This window comes from Lepidochelys kempii, chromosome 5 (assembly GCF_965140265.1).
Source record: "Lepidochelys kempii isolate rLepKem1 chromosome 5, rLepKem1.hap2, whole genome shotgun sequence".
NCBI classification, from domain to species: Eukaryota; Metazoa; Chordata; order Testudines; family Cheloniidae; genus Lepidochelys; species Lepidochelys kempii.
Genome location: NC_133260.1, coordinates 120,926,991 through 120,952,404, shown reverse-complemented (window position 1 = coordinate 120,952,404; position 25,414 = coordinate 120,926,991). Strand labels below are relative to the sequence as shown.

At 44.0% G+C, this 25,414-nt stretch overlaps 1 protein-coding gene across 6 annotated transcripts in view; it reads left to right on the top strand.

Moving 5' to 3' along the window:
• The first annotated feature begins 6,526 nt into the window (after positions 1–6,526).
• The window catches only part of ECPAS (Ecm29 proteasome adaptor and scaffold), a 90,163-nt gene continuing 71,275 nt past the window's right edge, over positions 6,527–25,414 (top strand). The window contains exons 1-3 of one of the 6 annotated variants that reach the window (XM_073345601.1): positions 6,527–6,694; positions 16,965–17,272; positions 18,977–19,107. In XM_073345601.1, coding sequence (XP_073201702.1) covers positions 16,981–17,272; positions 18,977–19,107 — 423 coding nt within the window. In that variant the 5' untranslated portion in view covers positions 6,527–6,694; positions 16,965–16,980. Of the gene's footprint in view, positions 6,695–6,996; positions 7,206–16,964; positions 17,305–18,976; positions 19,108–25,414 lie in introns of those variants that run through there. The other 5 variants (XM_073345603.1, XM_073345602.1, XM_073345606.1 and 2 more) reach the window with 5 other exon arrangements.

Sequence of the window (25,414 nt, the reverse complement as noted above, 5' to 3'; positions counted from 1 at the left end):
AGACAAACAAGTTTGTTTACATTTACAGGAGATAATGGTGCCCTCTTCTTATTTACATTGTCACCAGAAAGTGAGAACAGGCATTTGCATGGCAGTTTTGTAGCTGGCATTGCAAGGTATTTACGTGCTAGATATGCTAAACATTCGTATATCCCTTCATGCTTTGGCCACCATTCCAGAGGATGTGCTTCCATGCTGATGATACGCATTAAATTTAAATTCCTTGGGGAGAGTAGTATGTCCCCTGCTCTGTTTTACCCGCATTCTGCCATATATTTCATATTATAGCAGTCTCAGATGATGACCCAGCACATGTTGTTAATTTTAAGGACACTTTTGCTGTGGATTTCACAAAATGCAAAGAAGGAATCAATGTGAGATTTCTTAACTGATCCAAGGTTTAAGAATCTAAAGTGCCTTCCAAAATCTGAGAGGGATGAGGTCTGGAGCATCCTTTCAGAAGTCTTAAAAGAGCAACACTCCAGTGCAGGAACTACAGAACCAGAACCACCAAAAAAGAAAATCAACCTTCTGCTGGTGGGATCTGACTCAGATGATGAAAATGAACATGTGCTGGTCCACACTGCTTTGGATTGTTATCTATTAGAACCTGTCATCAGCATGGACGTATGTCCCCTGGAATGGTGGTTGAAGCATGAAGGGACATATAAATCTTTAGCACATTTGGCACGTAAATATCTTGTGACGCCGGCTACAACAGTGCCATGCGAACACCTGTTCTCACTTTCAGGTGACATTGTAAATAAGAAGCAGGCAGCATTATCTCCTGCAAATGTAAACAAACTTGTTTGTCTGAGCAATTGGCTGAACAAGAAGTAGGACTGAGTGGTCTTGCAGGCTCTAAAATTTTACATTGTTTTATTTTTGAAACCAGTTTTTTTCTACATCATTCTACATTTGTAAGTTCAACTTTCATGATAAAGAGATTGCACTACAGTACTTGTATTAGGTGAATTGAAAAATACTATTTCTTTTGGTTTTTTTACAGTGCAAATACTTGTAATCAAAAATAAATATAAAGTGAGCACTGTACACTTTGTATTCTGTGCTGTAATTGAAATCAATATATTTGAAAATGTAGTAAACATCCAAAAATATTTAAATAAATGGTATTCTATTATTGTTTAACAGTGCGATTAATCGCGATTAATTTTTTTAATCGCTTGACAACTCTTTTAGTAACAAAAATATTTAAAAGAGAAAAAATACAGGGAACCATTTTTAATGGTTGCTGGGGCAGGACTTGAAAGCAAGATGGGCTTCTGACAGTGTGCAGGACCTTTTTATTTGGCAGCTGGGAATTGCCTGAGGGGGTTAGGAGTTGGGAGAGCTGTCAGGGCTGGAAAGCTTGTCATTGGTGTTGTGTGGGAGAGTTTAATTTCTGGGAGGAGGGTTCAGAAGCATTAGTCCTAGGGAGAGGACTGAGAGGAAGTCTTTGCTACCATACTATGTTAACCTTGCCTTGGGCAGTTTGGCATTGCTGTTGGATTAGGATTATGTTGAGACACTTGGAATCATAAATCAGGAAGTTGGAATGCACAGAGATAAGGAGCAAATTACAAGGGCATCCTTTAGAGACAGGTTTCAGAGTAACAGCCGTGTTAGTCTGTATTCGCAAAAAGAAAAGGAGGACTTGTGGCACCTTAGAGACTAACCAATTTATTTGAGCATGAGCTTTTGTGAGCTACAGCTCACTTCATCGGATGAAGTGCCACAAGTACTCCTTTTCTTTAGAGACAGCCACAGCCACAATTAGATGCAAAACGCAGCAGAATTGATAAGAAAGCTTCTTATTGAAAGATGGCAGTAAGTAGTCCCTCCTCCTTGCCTTTAAGAAATGTGATATACCGAGTGAAATAGAGGGGAGGGGCATGATAAAGGAAAACCAAATTGAACTGTAGTTCTTAGATGTCTGTAGAGCCTTTGTGCCCAACCTAACAGTCATGATGGGAGGGAAAGGCAGGAATTACAACATCTCTAGTTGAAATATATTATTCAGCCACTAGATGTCTCATATGTTATATAGAGTTCCAGCCAGGGTATGGTCCCTTGTATACAAGGGTAACAAAGCAGGTGCTCAAACTGCATAGAAACCCATTGTTTCTTTGTAATAATAGTTGTTTTCTTTAATAAACACCTCCTGATTAAGAAGATGGTTTATTTCATTCCTCATGACAGCAAGGACGTTGCTGGGCTGTTTTTTCAATTGTTGGGTTTCTTTAGTGGTCTGAAACCAGAAACTAATTTTCAGTCCTTTGTACCCTTTCTGAATTCAAAGCAATGGAAATTTCACTTTAAAATCTGTTATGATTTAAAATCCTCATGATTCTGATCTACTGGTTGTGTGGGGGGTAATGCTAACACCTACACTCATTTTCCATACTAGAGATCTGAAGACCACACTTCCTTGATTGGGATTAACCTGGTGTGGAGAACTGGGAAACTTCTGACTTTTTTAATGAAAGAGTATATGTGTGACTCAGTTTCCCCTCTCACCTGGTATTGTGGTTACCTGCTGGGTGTAAAGAGGTTAATTTCTTTCTTGGAACAGAGCAAGCAATGAAGTGACGGTGGGGGGGGGATGTTGCTAAGTGTGAATGAACAATAAAAACCTAAAATCACTGGGGGGGTGAGGAGGGGAGGGAGGAATTGTTGCAATTCCCTAGACAGATATACAAATCTGTAGAAGTAGCACTTTCTTGGGGGAAATTGTGTGTACTGGTTTTGACAGGGTTCAAGAAGCCCAGCAAACAATGACCTAAGAATTGCTTAAAGAGTCCAGCCGGATATAAATAGGGTGTGAGGGCGTGTCACTCTCACTAGATGCAAGAACTGAAATGACTCTGTGACTGAGAGAGCCAGAGCCTGCAGAAAGGGTTTGAAGGACTTTGAACCCTACCAGGGTCTCCACGTGGATGATGGGTGACACCTGGCAAGACAGTCATGCATATAAACTGTTTATTGTTTTCAATGTATGTTATCTCTGCAATGGTTTTGTTCTAAATAAATACTTTGCCTTATGAAGGCTGGGTGGTCACTGGTAAACCCTGTCATAGCCCCTGGGAGAGAACAGTATGACAAGTGCTGAACTAAAAACAGACTTGCTAAGGTGATCACAATGAGTTTCAGGAAGAAATTGCAGCCTAAAATCCTTGGTGTAGAAGGGGAAGAACACAGGTTACTGCCCCAAGAAAGATGATAGCTAAGAGGCCTGAGGGAGGGTGCCTTGAGGAGGCCATGGAGGCCTCAGGAATAGTGACAGCTGGCTTTCCACTTTTTTTCTTTGCTGCAGTCCTTAATCTCCCAATTCCAGCTACTTGCACATCAGCCCCAGCCAACAAATCTGCTATTCCCTCCCACCCCTCCTTTTCCGTTTTTGCAGCTTGGCTCCCTAGGATCTTGTCAGTTTTCACTCCCCTGCTATTTTCTCTAGTCTCCACTAGGGGTAGAAGCACCTCTGCCGCACATGCTCACCTAATTGACTAGGATGAAGAAAGACTCCACCCTTAGGCTTGCTTTCTTTGTACTTTCTGTCCAGTCACTTAGGTAAACTTTCCTGTCACTTTCAGTTGTGTGGTTTATGTGTTTCGTTTGCTAATGAAACTGAGGCAGGGCTAGAGCACATCCTTTCATTTCCAATCTGCTTTTCTGATTCCTTAAAGCTCTGAACTCTCAAAACTGTTTATAAAGCTTAGAGTCTAACCAATTTATTTGAGCATAAGCTTTCGTGAGCTACATGCATCCGATGAAGTGAGCTGTAGCTCATGAAAGCTTATGCTCAAATAAATTGGTTAGTCTCTAAGGTGCCACAAGTCCTCCTTTTCTTTTTAAGAAGACAGACTAACACGGCTGTTACTCTGAAACCTTTATAAAGCTCGTGGTGTCAGAACACGGCCAAAACACTGGAGGGAAAAAAATCATTTAAAACTTAAAAAAAAAATACCCTCCGAATTCCACAAACTAGTGTTGATCTGGAATTAAAAAAAACCCTGATCAGTGAAAAATGTCCTCCTGAGCCCCAGAAAGGGTAGTCAGCTGCTTCCAAGCATTAAAATGGTAAATATTCCTTTATCGTCTTGAATTTCTGATAAATATGTAATGCAGGAATACTTTTTGCCTGTGCCTTCTCCTCAGTAATTCTATTCCGCCTATTCACTACTCTCTTTGCAACATAAGGCCTCTTTAAATTATCCCTGCATATGTCCTGGAATCTGATATACACCTGGTCTTGTGGGATTTATAGCCCTTTACAATCCACTGTGTATTAGAGCAAAGGGGTTTGCCACCAAGTAGATTTAAATTGATATAGAGACTAACCCTTGATTTTGGTAGAATTGGCAGGGGCTTTTTCTTAAAACCAGGTCATTTCCAGTAAATTGGGATCTAATCGCTCTGTGCAGGAAATTATGTCATAAAAATACCCTCCATATTCATTTGAGCTGTGATGCTTTCGTCCACTGAAACTGTAGTCCTACCATGGTTTTTCTCACTTAGGCTTCCTACAGATTTCTTTGTCTCTTTTCTGCATTAGCAGATACTCTTGCTTGCTTCTTCCCATATCCTTAAATCCTTTTCTTGGTAGATGAACACAACCAGCTCTTTTCAGCCCTTTCTTTGATAGACTTGACTCTCACTGCAGGGTGATGACGTTTCACTTGTTTGGTTTGTTGCACCTCGCGACAAAAACAAAAGAGCTCGCTTGTCATTTGGCTTTTTCAATCCGAGCTGGAATCTTCTCCTTCACTTCTTTATCGCCTTTAGTCACTTTGTGCAGGAGGAAATTACTGTTGGCATTGTGAATGGGTTTCACCTAATCTCAATTTTAACTCCTATCCTATAGCCATTCCGATTAGGGCTTGAAGCAGTATGGTGTCCATGTTGTCTTCTTGGTGGCAGCAGGCCAACTGATCGTGCATACACACTCACTAACCCACCTGACTCCTCCTGGTATGGGATCAGTATTTGGTGTTCCAGCCACCTACTCTCCACTCCCAACTGGACTCATGTAGAGCAAACTGCAACTTCTGCTAACACCGGCAACCCTGACAAAGAAAAGCAGAACAAATTGATAGGTTATGGGTCAATGCCAGGATATTTCCAAACCATTTGTTCCTCAGTCAGTAAGGAAACAGCTGACCCAACTTTCAAGAATCAGACAAGCTGCAGCGATTATTATTAAAAAAAAGCTGACAATTGGGCACTGCTGTAAATTATGCTATGGAGAGAGATACAAAGGGTATTGCCCAAATTTTTTGGAATCCTTGGTCAATACCATCCTGTCAGATGACTAAGTTAGGTGGGGGAAGGGTGTTTGGAGAAGCATGGAAGGCTAATATTTTTGCTAGGTCTTTGGTTTTCTATTACAGCAATTCAACCTTACGTTTAAATTTGCTTAGAATTAACATTTGCCTCCTCTGTTAACAGGGTTTGAAAATAATATCTCAGTGAGAATAACCTCATGCTAAAAAAAAGCTTTTATTATGAAACTTCAATTCATTCCCAAATATTTATTTGCAGTTTTTTAAAATATGGCCGCAGGAGGGTTGGAGACAGAGTTATTCCTTGGAGGATGTCACTTATACCTGACACACCATGATGCTAATACCCATTCGGGGCCAAAGCACTAAATAAGGAGTGGTGATAATGTCTTTCTTTAAAGGAGTATTTATAAACTAGAAGCACTGAGAGGAGTGGAAGCCTTATGGAGAGTGCTTTATTCCCTATAGTTTAACACACTGGAATACACTAATTTGGAATAAGGTACTCTTATTCTGGAATACGAGTGTCCACACCTGAAAAGTAATCTGGAATATGGTAGGATGTGAATTTAAAGTTGCCTAACTATTCCTGATTAAGTCCCTGTGTGGCCACTCTTATTCCGGCATAGGCCAGATGAGTGTATTCCAGTGGATTAAGCTAATTGAGAATAAAGCACTCTTATTCTGGAATAAGAACACTTACACATGGAGTTTTCAGGATTAGCTATTAGGGAATAACTCCCCATGTAAACAGGTTTCAGAGTAGCAGCCGTGTTAGTCTGTATCCACAAAAAGAAAAGGAGTACTTGTGGCACCTTAGAGACTAACCAATTTATTTGAGCATAAGCTTTCGTGTATGCATCTGATGAAGTGAGCTGTAGCTCAGGAAAGCTTATGCTCAAATAAATTGGTTAGTCTCTAAGGTGCCACTAGTCCTCCTTTTCTTTTTGCAAATACAGACTAACACGGCTGCTACTCTGAAAGCTATCAAATACATCTGTTAGTCCCTAAGGTGCCACAAATACTCCTTTTCTTTTCCCCCCATGTAAACAAGCCTTAAATTAGATCGTAAAGAAACACTGAAGTAAGGGAGGGAAATCCCTCCCGCAGCTGTTTGAGGGTTATGGACAGGAGCCTGGTAGCCGTGGAAGGACAGCTGGGAGGAAGTGGCACCCCCTCTGGGGGTGTTTCACACTTCCTCTAAATCTGTACCTGGCCAGCATTGGCTCCAAATCCCCGGCAGCACCTTCCCCAGTCGGAAACCCTCCAGCCTGCTACAAGCACCTACCACAGATAGGGGGAGAAAGGCAGCCGTCTTGCGGCTGAGGGACCCGTTTCTCTCCCCCCGCCCCGACCCCCTTCGAAGCGAAGCAAAGGAAGCGGCTCCTCAGCCATGGAGGTCAGCCTGGACTCAGGTCAGTTGCCCTGCCCGGGGGCGGCGGCAGGGAAGGAGCCCGCGGACGCTGAGCAGCTGGGCAGCCGGCGAGGGCTGCCGGCTCGGGGCTCGCCCCTTGCAGCCCGGCGGGGCGGGGAGCGCCCGGGGCAGGGGGTTTCTCCGGAGCAGGCCGCGGCGGGGGGGAGCAATAGGCGAGGGAGCGCGGGGCTGAGGCGATGGCTCAGCTCTTTCTAAATATAACACCGAAGCGAAGCGAAGCGAGGGAGGCTGGGCTGGGGGCGGGCGCCGGAGCCGCGGGCTGCGGGGCGGGAAGCTGCGGCGCTCGCACGGTGGCCGGCGCTGGGGAGCGGCCCCGCGGCCGGGCCGGGCCGGGCCGAGGGGGCGCGCGGCGAGCAGGGGAGGGACCCCACCCCACCCCGGGTGACGGGATTGCTCCGTCGCCGCCGCCGCTCCTCCTCCTCCTCCCACCCCCGCGGCGGCGGCGGCTGGCAACATGGCCGCGGCCGCCTCGGCGGCCCAGGATGAGCTGAGTAAGTGATACCGACACAGGCCCCGGGGTGGGGGGGAGCGGAGTTTATTGGGGGGGGGGCTCTGGGTTGACAGGACCCCTCCCCCCGCGTGTGGGTCTGTCCTTGGGGCGGGGCCGGGTCCCCTCTGTCTGAGGGGGCGGGGAGCTGGGAAAGGGGGTGGGGGGGAGGCTGGTTTCTTCGCCCCGTGTGTCCCGGGGCGCCCCGGGCGAGGGGCGGGAGGGGGCCGGGGCTAGGCCTCGGCTGTGCGCAGTCACGGTGTGACATGGAAACCACAGCCTGGGGCCGGGGGTTCCCCGCCAGTCTCCGCCCGCAGCCCCCCGGGGCAGGGTCCCCCGGCGGGGGGGCTCTGCCAGGCCGGGCCTGCTGGGGACACCCGCCTCAGCCAGCGGCGCCTGGGGGCAGGGGCTGGATGTCCCGCTCCCCGCCCCACCTTCCCCCGGGGATGGGCCCCAAGCCGGGCAGGCCGCAGTGACTCTGCTTTCCAGCCCCCACTGGAGACGGGGGGAGCCCCCCAGCAGCGGCAGGGCCGGCCCTGGGCGCTTGGCCCCGCGGGGAGGGTGGGGCTGGCTGAGCGGGGCGGGGCGGGCCCCCGCTGTGGGGTGCCCCTGACCCCCCCCCCGTTTAATGCCCCCACCGGGGTGGCTGTCCCTGCACGGGGCCTGGGCCCTGCTGCGGGCGGGGTGAGTTTCTGGGCCCGGGGCAGGAACTATCCGCAGCCCGTGACCCGGGTGCCGGCTGGGAAATGTAGTTCTCAGGCCTAGCAAGCGGCTGGTGGGCGTCAGCCGAGGCTGGCTCCCGTGGTGAGAGCAGGTGCCGTCCCTGCTCGGTCATTACAGGGGGGGTCTCTGGCTCATCTCGCCAGCCTGCTCGCTGTGTGACCTTGGGCAAGTCCCTTCCTGGCTCCGTGACTCAGTTTCTCCACCTGTGAACTGCGGTTCCTTATGCTCCCTTATCAGAGGAGGGTATTGTGAAGCTTAATGATTGCAGAGTGCGTGGAGATGCTGGGATCAGAAGTGCTGCAGAGGTGCAAAGTATTTTAAAGGTCTGGTCGTTTATATTCCATCTCCAGAGTAGCGTCTGATAGATATGAATAATCCTTCGCTCTTTTCATATTATTTTCTTGTAATAATAAGTGCATATATACAAGCTCTCCCCTTCCCGAGCTTGATATGTTTTGTTTGAATTTAAAGTCGGAATCTAGTATAAGAGTAAAATATGCTGGAAAATACATTTTATCCATTTCTTCTGTTCTGCAAATGATGCCCCTGATCCAGCATTAAGAACTTCATGGCAGATCCTGTGTCCGTGCACTTCTCAGTGCTGATCAGGATGGTAGTCAGAATCTGAGTGACGGAGTTCAAATTTAGATATTTCTTATTTGGAGGGAAAGGATGCCCAGTTGTGGGTGTTTTTTTTAAACTTCAAATCTATTGCTGAATCTGGTGCAGTACATAATAAATAGATCTGTCTCTGAAGAAGTATAAAATGTTAAGGGAGTGTTTTCTTGTCTTGTTGCTGCATCTCCTGAGATATAACAAAACTAGTTTTCAGACAACTTTGATGAATTAATAACAACGTGATGTATAACCCAGTTGGAGGAACTGTGATCCTGATCCATGGGAGAAATCAGTGGGCTGAGGAAAGTGATGTTTTAGACTTGGCTTGACTGTGGAATTGATTTCACCACAGAAACTCAGCAGAAGGAAGAAAGGTTTTAACGCAGACTTTCAAGCTCCAGGCTGTCAGATTTAAACCATGCATTACTGCTTAATGTTTAACTTAATTCTTCTGTCCTCTCTTTGGAGAAAACCCCTTCAGCCTGCTTAGTTTCTACAAACTATTGCAGCAGTTCTCAAACTTCATTGGACTGTGACCCCCTTCTGACAATAAAAATTACTACACAACCCCAGGAGGAGGGACTGAAGCGTGAGCCCACCGAAGCCCTGCTGCCCCAGGTGGGGGAGCCAAAGCCTGAGCCCTACCTCCTCAGGCAAGGGAACTAAAGTCAAAGCCCAACCTGAGCCTTGCTGCCCAGGACTGAAGCCCTCGGGCTTTAACTTTGGCCCCGGACCCCAGCAAGTCTAAACCATTTTAATGGGGTCCCAACCCACAGTTTGAGAACCGCTGAACTATTGGATGAGGTGAATAGACTGCGGAACACCGAAATACTGGTGGTGGCCCTGATGCCACCAAAGAACCATAATTTCATGTAGGAATAAGAAAAACCTACAGAACTCACTGATTCTAAGGTCGGAGACAAATCTCAACATACTTATTTCAGTGACGGTTGGGATGAATCATTGTCATGACCACTGTAGTCTAGAAAAATTGATCAGACTCCGTGATCACCATCAGCCATAAAATTATTCCTGTACAGTCAACTGTACATCACCAGTGTTCCCTTCACTTGCAGACCTTGTAAAACTACTCAGGCCTGGTCTAAACTACATAGTTAGGTTGACGTAAGGCAGCTTATGTAGACCTAATTATATCAGTGTACACAGTACAGCCTTGTCCCGCTAATGTAAGTGCCCTACTACACATAAGCGGCAAAGAGTCCTGTGGCACCTTATAGACTAACAGATGTATTGGAGCATAAGCTTTTGTGGGTGAATACCCACTTCATCGGATGCATATACATAATAACTCCACCTCCATGAGAGGCTTAGGGCTTATGTTAATGTAGTTAGGGTGATGCAGTCTCAGACACTGTATTACTTACATCAGCTGTTGGTTGTCTTGTCAATTTCAGGGCTCCAGACTGGAGCCGTGAAATTGACAAGAAAGTTGGGCAGCCAGAGCCTGGCTGCCACTGGGTCCCCAATCCCAGCCAGGCTGCGTCCACCTGGCTCCCCGCTCCCAGCTAGGCTGCCCCTGCCTGGATCCCTGCTCAGGGAGGTGAGAACCTCAAGTGTCTGGCCCCAGCAGGGAATAGGGAGCAGAGCAGAGCTGAGAGCCTTGGCTCTCAGTCCCCCACACTGCTCCTCTCCAGTCGGCAGAAGCGCTCCTGGTGAGGACGTGCACCACCGACAGAAGGCAGGTAGTGTGGACATCAGCCACTGCAGTAATTACTTCAGTGACTGTAAGTTGACCTAACATAGGTTGATTTAAGTCTAGCGTAGACATGCCCTCAGTGGAAGAGTTCCTGCTTGCAGACACAGCTTTATTCAATCTATGGATTGCTAGTTTCCCCCACCTACAAACTGAATATAACTGTTGCCTGTTTTTGGCAAGGTGTCCTGTGGCTATATTGTCACTGGGTTTGCAGTCACATTTGCATTTAATCCAAGCTTGGAAGAGGGGAAAGAAGAATGTCTTACAGGGTACAGTCCAGTTTAGCAGTTTGATGTCACCCTTATCAGATGTCTCAAACTATGTAAACTATGACTTACTGGTCAGCTGTACCACTAGAGAGTGTATAGTACCACCCTTCTGACTTGAGGGTGGTGGGTTTTTTTGTGGAGAGGGAGGATGGTGATTTTTCCAGTGCCGCCTCTATGAATAAATGGAAGAGCTGTACAGTCAAAGATGAACTTTAACAGGAAGCATAAGAAATTCAGAGTGGGAAAATTGGGCAGACTTCTCAGGTAGAAGTGTGCGAGAGACTAAAATTAAATGCATCAAATTATATTTTGAAAGGAACCTGGTCTGTAGGATAATGAGCCTCCTGAAGGAGTAACTAAAATTTTCTTTTAGATCAGAAAACCAATTTGTCTCTGTTTTGTAAGCATGTAGTGATAAGAAACTTTGATCTGTAGCAGCATTCAAATAGATGAGCTGTTACTCCTTTTTGTTGTTGTTGAGAAAAGAGTGCTCGCTTAAACTTTTTATGAAGATGCTTATAATTTGATGGATGAATAATTTAAACAGTGATAGCTTGACTCCTAATTTAAAATCAGTACATTGGGCCTAGAGTGGTATGTGATCAGAAAGAAAGAAAAGCCATTTTCAAAGAGAACGGGTAATAATCTGAAGGGAATCTAACCTGACACACTGCACATGGAAATCCAAATTTTGGCATTTCAAATCTGTATCTAAACTTTTCTCTGTTATGGAGGAATATGATGAAAACACAAAAATACATTCCCACGGTAAAAGACCATTTTTTATAAACTTGAGTAGTGACTAGGACAGGTCCCTTGTGGTGCTCCCTTAAAGTCATTTGAGATTGCGGTAGAGCCATGAACAGTACCTCCAAACTCTGACTCCCAGTCTGCTGCTATAACCACTCTAGATGTACGTTCCCCAAGTCATAATACAATTCCAGCAAGAATTTGCCTGGTGTTTTAATGGAAGCATAATTCAAGTAGATCAGAGTTGGACTCCCAAACTGGGTATCTTGCTCCTCCAGTGCAGAGTGGTGCAGAATCAGTTGTTTAGCTTCTGGAGAAATGAACACCTCATTTTGCTTTCTGTTCTTTTAATGTTTGCCTCAGTCTCCCCTTTTTTCCCCTGAATCATCCCGGGAATGAAGTTGACTGACTGTATCCAGGTAGAAGTAAGCACTTATTTGACATGGGGCCTTTTGGAGGAAAATTCCAGGATATGTGCACAAAATAACTTCTATAAAATGGTCTTAGGGCAGTAACAGTAAGCTGTTTTTAAGGATGTGTACGTCCTCTAGAATGGCTTTAATATTAAGATCATAGTGCTTTTGCCATAAAGTGGACTTTAGGTTGGGGAAGATGAAGAAGGTAGCTGCCTGCATCCTGTCACAGAAAGTTACTGTCACAACTCCTGGAGTTCTGTTGTGTTCCAGGCTCAGACTGTATGGCTGGGTTCCCTAGGATACTGTTGTGCTAACTAGATCTGTTGTGAAGTACATCTGGTTTGACATGTCCCAGCCTTAATAGTCCCTCAAATCCACTTTCATAAATAGAAGTATGCACTTCATGCTTGATATTCTCTTTTTACACGAATACACATCACAGAGTTCTGTAAAGAACAGCTGACATGCTGTTTACAATGGCTATAAATGCCACTGGGAGCTAATTCTTTAGTATAAGAGGAAGGGAGGAGAAACTGGACACACAAAAAATAGCATTTGAACTGAGAGCTGACTTCTTTGAACAGATGGATAAACAATGAGCTACAATGATGAGGCTGAACATCCAGAAGGGTTTATTTTGTTATTTTATTGAAGAAATAAGAGATGGGTGACAAAACTGTCTTTTAAAAGGTGCAGTATAGTAAACTTTTAAAAAATCTTCTCTGCCCCTCCCTTTCCACTATTTCTTATGGCAAACGACCATATAAGAGAACCAGAGCAAAGGCCCAATCAATCTCCTATTGGATTTTTGCCATTAACTTTAGTGGCTGAAGGGTCCAGCTCTAAGGCTACAGAGATTTAGGGGGCTACTAAACAGCATGATGTAAAGTCTGATCAGAGATCACTGTGGTACATATGGGAGACTGGGGGTCATAGAATCATAGGGTTAGAAGGAACTGCAAGGGTCCTCTAGTCTAACTCCCTGCCAAGATTTGTTGTGTCTAAACTATCCAAGACAGATGGCTATCCAGCCTGCTTTTGAAAACCTCCAGTGAAGGAGCTCCCATAACTTCCCTAATCACTTACAGTTTGTGGTTCAGGGCCTTGCCATTAATCTGGCTTTGCTATAAAAAAATGTTTATACTCGCTTGATGGCTTAAAAAGAAAGATAATACTTGTGGTTTTATACAATATGTAGTATCTGCAATTTGAAAGATATTGTTCTTTCTCCTGGCGAGATGTAGTATTTATATCAGTTCTGAAACCAATATTCTTTCACATACTTTTATTGTATAGATTGGAAAAGAACCAGAAGGGGTTAGAAATGGCATTAGAAATCCTTAAGTTACCATGGAAATGCTGTTACCTACTTGCGAGAAATTATTTCTGCTTCTAAAAATATCATCTAGCTATATACACAAATTGACCCTGGTGCTGTAAGCAACAGTCTAAAGATTTCTTCGGCTTCTCTACTTTCTTGATTCCTTAGTGCAAAATGAATGAATATGAAAGGACACACCTGAAATCTGATCAATTTTGTAAAATTAGTTCTAAAGTGATGAAGTGAGCTGTAGCTCACGAAAGCTCATGCTCAAATAAATTGGTTAGTCTCTAAGGTGCCACAAATACTCCTTTTCTTTTTGCGAATACAGACTAACATGGCTGTTACTCTGAAACAGTTCTAAAGTAGTTTCAGATATTATACCTGCTCCTGAATCCCCCACCCAATCTTTGTGGTTTTACAAACATATTTTCTTAAAACTCTCCCCCTGTTACTGAGCAAAAGATCCTACAGTAGTAGGAAAAAACAAAGCTGCAATCTTGCAAACACCTACACACATCAATAGCTCCATTGAGTTATGCGTGAGTGTTTGCGGCATTGAGACCTAACTTACTATACTGGGGGACAGAGTAGAACTGACTATAAAAAGCTATGTTAATTGCACACAGTATACAAACTGCAATGAGAGGGAAAACTGTACACACAGTTTCTTATAGTAATAGGTAAAACATTTGCAGGCTGATTTTTTTTGAAAACTAACAGTTCATGTAATGATTCTGGTTTTTACTGCTTTAAAATAATCAAGCCTGTTTTAATCTTGTCATGCTACTGTTTATGCTTGTGTTTTTAATTTATTTTTGATAAATAGCCAGTGGTTATCGTTAACTGGAGCACAATTGGAAAAGGTTACACACATTGGGCCCAACTTCTGGGTTACATGGTGACTAGATTTCATCTGAAAAAACAAACTGTTTCTAGTCCTCATGGTTGGGAAGAAAAGCTTGAAAAAAGTGTCCCAAGGGTAACTAATGCCGTGATGTCTGCCGAGCATCCTAAACAATAACTCTGATTGGTGGACTGCGTCATTAATCCTAGAGGGCTGTTAATTCTGAAACCAACTGCTGGGAGAGGCCTAGCTGATACCACCCCAGCAGAGGATTGTGTGTGTCCCCTCATTGCCATGACACCATTGTGGCTGTGCGAGGGTGGTGTTGGCAGAGAGAGAGAGACACACACACACATACTCTCTCCTTTGCTCAGGAAGGGTGGGGCTGAGACATCCCTTCTCTAGGATGGACTCCAGCCCACCTGAAGACAGGGAAGAGATGGCCCATGGAGAGGGAAGGCCCAGCCCGATCAAAGAGGAGTGGTGGTGGAGTCCCCTGCCAGCCAAACAGACCGCTCTTGTGTGGGAGGTCTCTTGCCACTTCACTCCAAACAGGGGTCATGGCCACAGTGTGGATCATGGCCATGGAATGAACCTAGGGACCTGGAGTAACTTAGTTAATAGTCTGGGCAGACTTATATTTGAGAGGATGGTTAAAAGCTATAGAAGAGAAAAGTTATTTCTCGGACTGACTTAATACGTGATCTGGCTCCGTTAAGCAATTCTAGCTGCATCTCCTATGAATCCCTCTTATGAATCCTCCCCACCCACCCCCTCCTTTTTTTTTTTTTTTTTTTAAAAAAAGACCATATTACCCTCTTGAAAAGGACAGTCCATTTTAGTCGTTTGGTCGAGTTAAATTTAATCCCAGACCTCGATCAACATTCTCTTTCCAGTGTCACTATGTGTACCAAAGAATTAGAGACATTAGACATACTGAGTACGCAAGTCAGTCCTTTATGTTAACCAGCTAGTATAATGTGTATTATAGTTGCAAACATGGGGCTAAGGGAGAAGCATATTTTATGATCCTAAATCTTGAACGTGAGCCTGGATTTGAGATCTCGGAAATAGTCAGGTGTAGAATCTCAGAACAGTTCTCCACATGTAACTTGCATTTCAGTGATGGATGAAATGATGCTTAATTAACTTTCATACCATCATTGTAATCTTCATCCAAGGATTGCAAAATGCTTTACAAATTAATACTAATAAAACACTGAGTTAACCGACCCATCAAAATAACAGTTTACAGAAAGCATATATGTCAATAGACCTGAATTAAAAGCTTTAGTCTTGGTTAGCAGGGGCACAGATTACACGTCAAAGGTGTTTACTTTTTATTTATTTAATTTTATTTTATTTTTGGCTGGTGGGCTTTTTGTTTTAATTTATATATCTTATGGTCCAGTTGTGAGAAGACACTTTGTGGAGCAGATCACAGCAGTATGGAACTGCCAAGGCTAATCCAAAATGGATCCGATTACTAGGGCTGTCAAACGATTAAAAAAATTAATCATGATTAATCACGCGATTAAAAAAATTGTGATTAATCACACTTAACAGACTACCATTTATTTAAATATTTTGGATGTTTTCTACATTTTCAAATATATTGATTTCAGTTACAACACAGAATACAAAGTGTACAGTGCTCACTTCATATTTATTTTTGATTACAAGTATTTGCACTGTAAAAAAACAAAAGAAATAGTATAAAATGTTAAGGGAGTGTTTTCTTGTCTTGTTGCTGCATCTCCTGAGATATTATGAAACAGTTTTCAAACAACCTTGATGAATTAATAACAACGTGATGTATAACCCAGCTGGAGGAACTGTGATCCTGATCCATGGGAGAAATCAGTGGGTTGAGTGTTTTAGACTTGGCTTGAATGTGGAATTGGTTTCACCAACAGCGGTTGGTCCAACAAAAGATATTACCTCACCACCGTGTCTGTCTAATACCCTGGGACCAACATGGCTACACCAACGCAGCAAACAACTTGAGAAGTGGTCAATTTAGATAATTAAAAGTAGTTTTAGGTGATACAGGTGTCAGGGTTTGTGGCTTTACAATGACACTTGTTTTTATTAAAATGTTTTTCGTCTTCCCTGTTGCCATGTGACAAGCCCACACCAACAACAGAGGAAACTGACTCAAGCCATAATCCTGTAAACACCTATGTGCTTAACTTCAAGCATGTGAGTAGTTCCATTGCAATCAATGGGATTACTCCAGGTTTAAAGTTAAACAACTGAGTCAGCATTTGTGAGACTGGAACTTCACTGACCATACAGAGGAAACCTGTGAAAATAATGTACATGCCAAACACACAATGTAAATTCATTAGACAGAGAGGAAATCGTTCTCTTTCTCCGCACTCTTTCATTTTATCATAGTAGTCTTGGGTGCTACTTATACCATTAGCAGAGGAAAAAATTGGAAAAGCAGTATACTTTTTTGTTGTTGACCCTTCCCCTTTAAAATACCTTTTGCTTGACTGCTGCTTCACAGAAGTGCTATATTTCCTGTGGCTTCTACTCTATATCTGTGCTTTTGAAAATATATATCTTTAGTTGAAGGTTACAATAAATAAACTTATCTTCTTTGCATTCACTGCAATCAAGTCCTATTCTCTACCACAGTGACCCTGGGAAGGTCTCCCAGATGTGGAGTTTGGGTGCACTGCAGCCAGTGGTGAGCACAGACACTGCAGGCATTGTTGATGGCTCTGTTAAGGTTACAGAATGTCGTAAGAGTTGTGCGTGCCCAGTGGCTCTCAGGATCAGGCTCTCATTACCCCATGCTGCCCAATTCGTGAAGCATCGGAGAGTTCTCAGAAGGCAGATACTTTAGGGAAATGAAATATGACAGAAAAAGGCAGGACATGAGAGAAGCTTTTTAAAAATTAGGTGGGAAGAATGTATCTTGGTTCCCTGAGGCAGCTGATAGCATGCGAAAGCAAGAAAAATCCCCATAAGACGAGAGATTCGCTGTCAAGTACAATATGCATTGGAGGAGCTGCTGAATTTTGACTTGTAATTCAGCTGGCATTAAAATTTTATAGTCATTTTGTCTTTTCAACTGCTTACCCTGTTTAGTTCAACCGGAAACAAAATGTTGGGAGGGAGGTGTGTACGCTTGGTCTGCTGCCTGCAGAGAGATGATACGGTGGCTAAGAGGTCTACACTACCACCTTATGTCGGTATGCCTACGTCGCTCCAGGGTGGTGGAGTACCTATGCCGACAGGAGACCTTCTCCCATCGGCATCTTCGCTAAGTGCTAAAGTGGCACAGCTGTGCTGCTGCAGCGCTGCAAGCATAGACGAGCCCTGTGAGGGCTTTAACAACGGGATGGGAAAAGTTGAGATGACAGAGCATCGTTTCCAAAGGCCTTCCTATCTGAATAGTGAGTGTTCAGAAGTCACTTGAAATCTGCAGGTACAGTATTTGTACTTAAACGTCCGTGTTGCCCGTTGAGGGACTGATTCCCTCCATCCCTTGTATATCCATCCAAAACCCACTGACTTCCGTGGGAGCTTTGGGTTCCCAAGGAATACAGGGTTAAACCTTTGTGACAGGAGGGCCTCTCCCTCTCCCAAGTCTGAGCAGCCCATCCCTCAACCCATCAAAGTCCTCCTCCTCCTCTTTTAGGGTATAACCAAAGTTAAAAGAAACATTCTCTCCTTTTGGGTGTTTCAAGCAGAATCTGTAAGGGTTTTAGCTTCCCCTTGTTTTAGGCTGCCTTTTTGTTTGTAATCTCCCAATTGGATTGACCCTGTTAGCAATCCATTGTAGATCAGGTGTGCATAGTGAAGCTGCGGAGAAGAGAAGGGAACACTCCTGCCCTTGTGTATCAGAACCATCCTGCCCCCATCCCAAGCTGTGAAAGTGCTGTTGAGGTGTCTTGCCACCCATGTGGCGGTCTGCTTTTCTTCTAGTTTAGCCATCAGGTCAGCTAGATCCTAGTGATTAAAACAGTGACTTCTCCATTTATTAGCCTAAAGACAGGTGGTCTTCAAGCCAATTGCTTGCGTTGTCGACAGAGGATTTTGATCTTGTTGATATTCCTAAAAGGATCCTTTCCTAGTTCATACAGGGAACAGATGCATGCTTTTTTATCTCTTCCTCCCATCCTGATCTTGTATCGTTTGCAACTCCTATGTCCTTACTGACATTCATACTGTTGTTTTATACTCCTTCCTGGGTGGGTGATATTGAGAGGTGGTGAGAGGGATAGAGAAATGAGATTGTCAGAACACTCCAACACGTTCATGTGGGTGATAGGACCTTCACAATCTTTTGCATTTTAAGTTATGTCAAAATATACTTTTCTGACACCCCCATTTAATTCCTATTGGTGATGACAGTCTCGCTTGAAAATTGGGTTAACAAATAATAGCAAATCCAGATAGTTCGTTCAGCTTCATAAATGCTTTTCTGATGGTGGCTCAGTGGTTTGGTAACAGAGCATAGTGCCTTTCCTCACTAGGTTGCTGGATCAAATCCATCCCTCGTTACACTGTAAGCTCTTGGTGTGGGGACCTTTTGTTTGTGCCATGTATAGCACAAGGGGGTCCTAGTTCATGACAACAATATAAATAATAATAGACCAAAAGTTGTTGCCATTCAGTGGCTGTCTAGAGGCCTTTGTTATGGTCTTAGTCCAGAGTCCAGCAGACAGATGTCTGTATCTCAAAAACGACCACCACAATTGACACTTCAGTTGGCAGTCAGAGCAGTGAGGCCAAAGGATTACTAGATACGGAGGCTGAAGTACTGTCTCAGCCATGGTGGTGTTCCAGATTAGGGCTGAGGCCCATAAGTGGGGCAGTGTGTGGAAGTTTGAGCTACTTCTGTCCATGCTGAACCTGATCTGTGGATAAATGAGGGTTGAAGGCCGTCAATCCAGCATCTTTCAGCAATGGAAAGTGTGCATGCAGTTTTAAAAATAGAAGAGCATGCTTTGTTGAGAGCTTTGATTGAAGATGCTCAGTCCTTACCATACTTCCATCCCAGCTGCTGTATTACAAACCCATACGGGTAGGAAAAGATTTGTCTGCTGTTTGGGTTTCTAACTCCAAATTAACTATTTATTTTTTTTAAACTACAGATCAACTTGAACGTGTATTCTTACGTCTTGGCCATGCAGAAACAGATGAGCAGTTACAGAATATTATATCCAAATTCCTACCCCCTGTCCTGCTCAAACTGTCCAGCACGCAGGAAGGAGTGCGTAAAAAGGTAAGGGTGCAGTTGTAGACTTTCCAGTCACTGGAGATGTAGACATCCATGATGTATCAATGATTTGGTGTTACTAGCTGCTTTCCACAAGAGAAAATATTCTGTGAAATGTTCATGTGATGTATAGAATGTTCATGCGATGTTACCGTGATGTATAGAGTCACTCCTCTTTGCTGTCAGACTAGGATACTTGCAGTAGTCATTGCTATCATTCACTTAACTGGTTGTGTGTCAGTTCAGGGCACCTGCACCTGTATTTCCCCCCCTTGGTTGTCCCCCCCACTCATAGGCTCCCGGCTCCTCAGCTGTCATGTCTCATAGGCAGAGACCCACGTCTCTCCCTTCCTGACTGGAGTTTTTCCAGGCTGCACAACTCCCTGCCTTACACTGTGAGTTTCCCAGTAAGTCCGATGGCCTTAATGGCCTGCGCCTACACGTTGCTTTCTCCTTGGAGGCTATACCTAGTGTAATTGCCCCCAGATATACCACACAGCCCTTTCTAAGTAAGCACGTTTGTTCTTCGGATGAAAGCAATACCGAGAAAACATTAAAAACAAAAGAAGCTACACCTATACTAATAAGCTTACTGGAAATCACCCCCAACTCCAGCAAGGGCACTAGTAGGACTCAAAAAGAAAAGGAGTACTAGTGGCACCTTAGAGACTAACAAATTTATTTGAGCATAAGCTTTCATGAGCTACAGCTCACTTCATCGGATGCATTCAGTGGAAAATACAGTGCGGAGATTTATATACATAGAGAACATAAAAAAATGGGTGTTACCATACACAATGTAACGAGAGTGATCACTTAAGGTGAGCTATTACCAGCAGGAGAGCTGTGGGGGGGAGGGTACCTTTTGTAGTGATGATCAAGGTGGGCCATTTCCAGCAGTTGACAGAACATCTGAGGAACAGTGGGGAGGGGGTGAATAAACATAGGGAAATAGTTTTACTTTGTGTAATGACCCATCCACTCCCAGTCTTTATTCAAGCCTAAGTTAATTGTATCCAGTTTGCAAATTAATTCCAATTCAGCCGTCTCTCATTGGAGTCTGTTTCTGAAGTTTTTTTTGTTGAAGAATTGCCATTTTTAGGTCTGTAATCGAGTGACCAAAGAGATTGAAGTGTTCTCCGACTGGTTTTTGAATGTTATAATTCTTGACGTCTGATTTGTGTCCATTTATTCTTTTACGTAGAGACTGTCCAGTTTGGCCAATGTACATGGCAGAGGGGCATTGCTGGCACATGATGGCATATATCACATTGGTAGATGTGCAAGTGAACGAGCCTCTGATAGTGTGGCTGATGTGATTAGGCCCTATAATGGTGTCCCTGAATAGATATGTGGACACAGTTGGCAATGGGCTTTGTTGCAAGGATAGGTTCATGGGTTTGTGTGTGTGTTGTGTGGTTGCTGGTAAGCATTTGCTTCAGGTTGGAGGGTTGTCTGTAAGCAAGGACTGGCCTGTCTCCCAAGATCTGTGAGAGTGATGGGTTGTCCTTCAGGATAGGTTGTAGGTCCTTGGAGAGGTTTTAATTGGGGGCTGAAGGTGACGGCTAGTGGCGTTCTGTTATTTTCTTTGTTGGGCCTGTCCTGTAGTAGGTGACTTCTGGGAACTCTTCTGGCTCTGTCAGTCTGTTTCTTCACTTCAGCAGGTGGGTATTGTAGTTGTAAGAATGCTTGATAGAGATCTTGTAGGTGTTTTTCTCTGTCTGAGGGGTTGGAACAAATGCGGTTGTATCGTAGAGCTTGGCTGTAGACAATGGATCGTGTGGTGTGGTCTAGATGAAAGCTGGAGGCATGTAGGTAGGAATAGTGGTCAATAGGTTTCCGGTATAGGGTGGTGTTTATGTGGACCATCACTTATTAGCACGGTAGTGTCCAGGAAGTGGATCTCTTGTGTGGACTGGTCCAGGCTGAGGTTGATGGTGGGATGGAAATTGTTGAAATCATGGTGGAATTCCTCAAGGGCTTCTTTTCCATGGGTCCAGATAATGAAGATGTCATCAATGAAGCACAAGTAGAGTAGGGCATTAGGGGAGGAGAGCTGAGGAAGCATTGTTCTAAGTCAGCCATAAAAATATTGGCATATTGTGGGGCCATGCGAGTACCCATAGCAGTGCCGCTGATTTGAAGGTATACATTATCCCCAAATGTGAAATAGTTATGGGTGAGGACAAAGTCACAAAGTTCAGCCACCAGGTTTACCATGATATTCTTGGGGATACTGTTCCTGATGGCTTGTAGTCCATCTTTGTGTGGAATGTTGGTGTAGAGGGCTTCTACATCCACAGTGGCCAGGATGGTGTTTTCAGGAAGATCACGGATGGATTATAGTTTCCTCAGGAAGTCAGTGGTGTCTTGAAGATAGCTGGGAGTGCTGGTAGCATAGGGCCTGAGGAGGGAGTGTACATAGCCAGACAATCCTGCTGTCAGGGTGCCAATGCCTGAGATGATGGGGCGCCCAGGATTTCCAGGTTTATGGATCTTGGGTAGTAGATAGAATATCCCAGGTCGGCGTTCCAGGGGTGTGTCTGTGCAGATTTGTTCTTGTGCTTTTTCAGGGAGTTTCTTGAGCAAATGCTGTAGTTTCTTTTGGTAACCCTCAGTGGGATCAGAGGGTAATGGCTTGTAGAAAGTGTTGTTGGAGAGCTGCCTAGCAGCCTCTTGTTCATATTCCGACCTATTCAGGATGACAGCATCTCCTTTGTCAGCCTTTTTGATTATGATGTCAGAGTTGTTTCTGAGGCTGTGCATGGCATTGTGTTCTGCATGGCTGAGGTTATGGGGCAAGTGATGCTGCTTTTCCACAATTTCAGCCCGTGCGCATCGGCGGAAGCGCTCTATGTAGAAGCCCAGGCTGTTGTTTCAACCTTCAGGAGGAGTCCATCCAGAATCCTTCTTTTTGTAGTCTTGGTAGGAAGCTTTCTGTGGGTTAGTATGTTCAGAGGTATGTTGGAAATATTCCTTGAGTCGGAGACGTCAAAAATAGGATTCTATGTCCCCACAGAACTGTGTCATGTTCGTGGGGGTGGAGGGGCAGAAGGAGAGGCCCCGAGATAGGACGGATTCTTCTGCTGGGCTAAGAGTATAGTTGGATAGATTAACAATATTTCTGGGTGGGTTAAGGGAACCACTGTTGTGGCCCCTTGTGGCATGTAGTAGTTTAGATAGTTTAGTGTCCTTTTTCTTTTGTAGAGAAGCAAAGTGTGTGTTTTTGTAAAGTCCAGCCATGAGGAAGTTTGTGTGGAAGGTTTGTTTTTTTATGAGAGTATCCAGTTTTGAGAGCTCATTCTTAATCTTTCCCTGTTTGATGTAGAGGATGTTGATCAGATGGTTCCACAGTTTCTTTGAGAGCGTGTCGCACAAGCTGTCAGCATAGTCTGTGTGGTATGTAGATTGTAATGGATTTTTTACCTTCAGTCATTTTGGTACGATGTCCATCTGTTTGCATTTGGAAAGGAAGATGATGTCTGTCTGTATCTGTACGAGTTTTTTCATGAAATTGATAGATTTCTACTCCATGCGGCTAAATTCAGTGCCTTGCATAATGACAGGTTTCAGAGTAGCAGCCGTGTTAGTCTGTATTCACAAAAAGAAAAGGAGTACTTGTGGCACCTTAGAGACTAACAAATTTATTTGAGCATAAGCTTTTGTGAGCTACAGCTCACTTCATCGGATGCGTTCAGTGGAAAATACAGTGGTGAGATTTATATACATAGAGAACATGAAACAATGGGTGTTACCATACACACTGTAACGAGAGTGATCACTTAAGGTGAGGGATTCTTCTGTGGTTACAAGTTCCTAACAGCTGGTAGCTCAGAATAGGCTCCCCCAAATATCTGTATAAAGTCACTCCTTTATATAGTTTGGGCCTTTGTTCTTGGGGGACAGTCACCCCCTTCAGGGCAAAAGGCTGTTTTTTTGCATAATTGGGGATGGGGAATTTGCATTCATCTCCCTCCTAGATATTTTCTGGGAAATCCACTTCACATGTATTGTCCCAAGAGTTGATACTTATCTACCACATTGTGCGTTATAGTCTGTTGATCATCAAGGCCCCCAATAATACATAATCTTTGCATTTAATACAATGGACTCCAAAGATACTTAAATTTAATTCAAGATCTCCCAAAGATACTGCAGGAAACTGCCATATCTGTTACAGGGTGCACTAGAAATCTGGGAATAGCCCATCTCTCAGTTGCTATTGTGGAATTTCAAAGTTATTTTTTAATCTGCCGACCTCCCCCATCCCTACCCCAATGTTATAAATCTTCTACAAGTGGGGAAACTATTTCGCCACTATGGCCCAAGTTTTCTAAAAAGCTCGACACCTACAGTTGAGGCCAGATTTTCAAAAGAGCTCAGCTCCCATTTAAGTACCAAAACCTGGTCCCAGTTGTGGGTGCTGAACACTTGAAAATCTGGCACTAGATGTGTATTGTTGTCAACATGCTGAAGGACAAACATTTGACACAACAGGGTGTATAGTGTCAAATACACACAGCTCTGGTACACTTAGTGTTGTGAGAAAAAGCATCTGGCTAGCTGGTCTGGGTATGTGATGTGTTTTCTTCTTTCAAGTTGGAATTTGTTAACCAGATTCATCTGAATCTTGGTAGGAAAAGGCCAAAAACTGCAATTTTTAAAAATCTTATGTAATTTAAGGAAGAAACCTTTTAAAATGACAAGTGAATATTTTTATTTCGGTGTGGGCTTAACATTAGATTGTAAACCAAAAAATCTTACTCACTTTACTTTCCTGTCTAGACCAAAGTTTGATATTTTCCATTCAAAAGCTATCATGAACATAATCTATCATTTTCCTGTGCTCCCAAGTGTTTGTAAGGTCAGCTCTCAGCAGGGAAATACAGAATCCTGAATGTTGTTGTTGACAAAAGGTGGTGGGGGAGGAATTGACTCTTCCAGTATTTTTGTTTTGAAAATTTTAAATCCCGATTTACAGATTATTCTGTTGTTGGTTTTTAATTACGTTTACGGTTCTAATCTTAAACATACGTACAGGAAAATTATTCTAAATTAAGTGTTTAGCAGCCAGTCAATGGTGATTAAAAATTAACTGACCTCTCGTAAACCTCAGCAGAGATCTAATATGCACTATGCATTTGTGCAGAGAAACCTGTTCAACACAAGCTCTGCTTTTGATGCATTATTTACTTCAAAGCTTTGCTTTTCATTCTGCTGCCTCACTTTAGTCTCACTCCTAAACTACCACAAGAGACTGAGAAATATGGCACGTTTTCAGATACTGACAACTTTTCAAAATATACCGAATGGCATGCTAACATTGGCTCTGATTCAGCAAAGAACATTGGCCTCCCTGTTCAGCGAAGCACTTAAACACATTTGAAGTCAATGGGAGTTAAGCACAAGCTTAACTTTAAGCACATGCCTAAGTGCTTCCTGAATTGTGGCCTAGATTTTTATCCCTACAAGCCCATACAATGAGAGGCTAAGTTAGATCAAAATCAGCAGCTGGAATTGCAATAAACTGAAGTGCTAATTGTCCTCAGCTCCAGCTGATTTCTGTGGATCTTTGGGGGTACTCAGCTAGCCAGTGCAGTCTCTAGAGCATAGGTATATTAGTATTTCTCACAGAAAGCATACAGGCAGACAACTGCTTTCTGCACCAGCTGAAACATCTGTTACGTCTTCAGGAGTAGCCCCAAATACAGCACATTGCAGTAATCCCCTCTGGTAGTAATGAAGGTGCGGGTAACCAAGGTGAGCTCCACATCAAAAAGAAAAGGGTTGCAACTTTCATGCCAGGCTAGATGGGAGAAAAAGCACTCGTGGCCACTGCTGCTATCTGCGGCTCCAGATGTAGCAGAGATTTTAACAAGTTATCCAAGTTGCTAACTTGGGTAACAAAAGATGTGTAGGCTCTCCCGGCTGAGATAGCACAGGTCATCTCTGCTATTTCCTCCAGTCGTTTTCCCCTAGCCGGCTGTCACTGGCTCTGTGTTCTCCATGCTGAGCTTCAGCTACCTAACTCTCATCCAAAGCCCAGTCTCAGCTAGACACCAGGAAGACTCATAGTGTATATTGGGTAGATTGTGCCCAGGTGCTTCAGGAATGGAGTTGACTGTGTGCAGTCTGGAGTGTTTGACCATGCTGGACCAGATCAGGCACTTGGCAGGGGAGGAGGTGATATACAAACAGAGCCGTCTCTTGGGTAGGGCGAATTGGGGTGACCGCTCCGAGCCCCGCGCTTTGGGGGGCCCTGTGGGCTGGTGCGATTGGCTGGCGCAGTTGGTCCTGGAAGAGACACATCCGT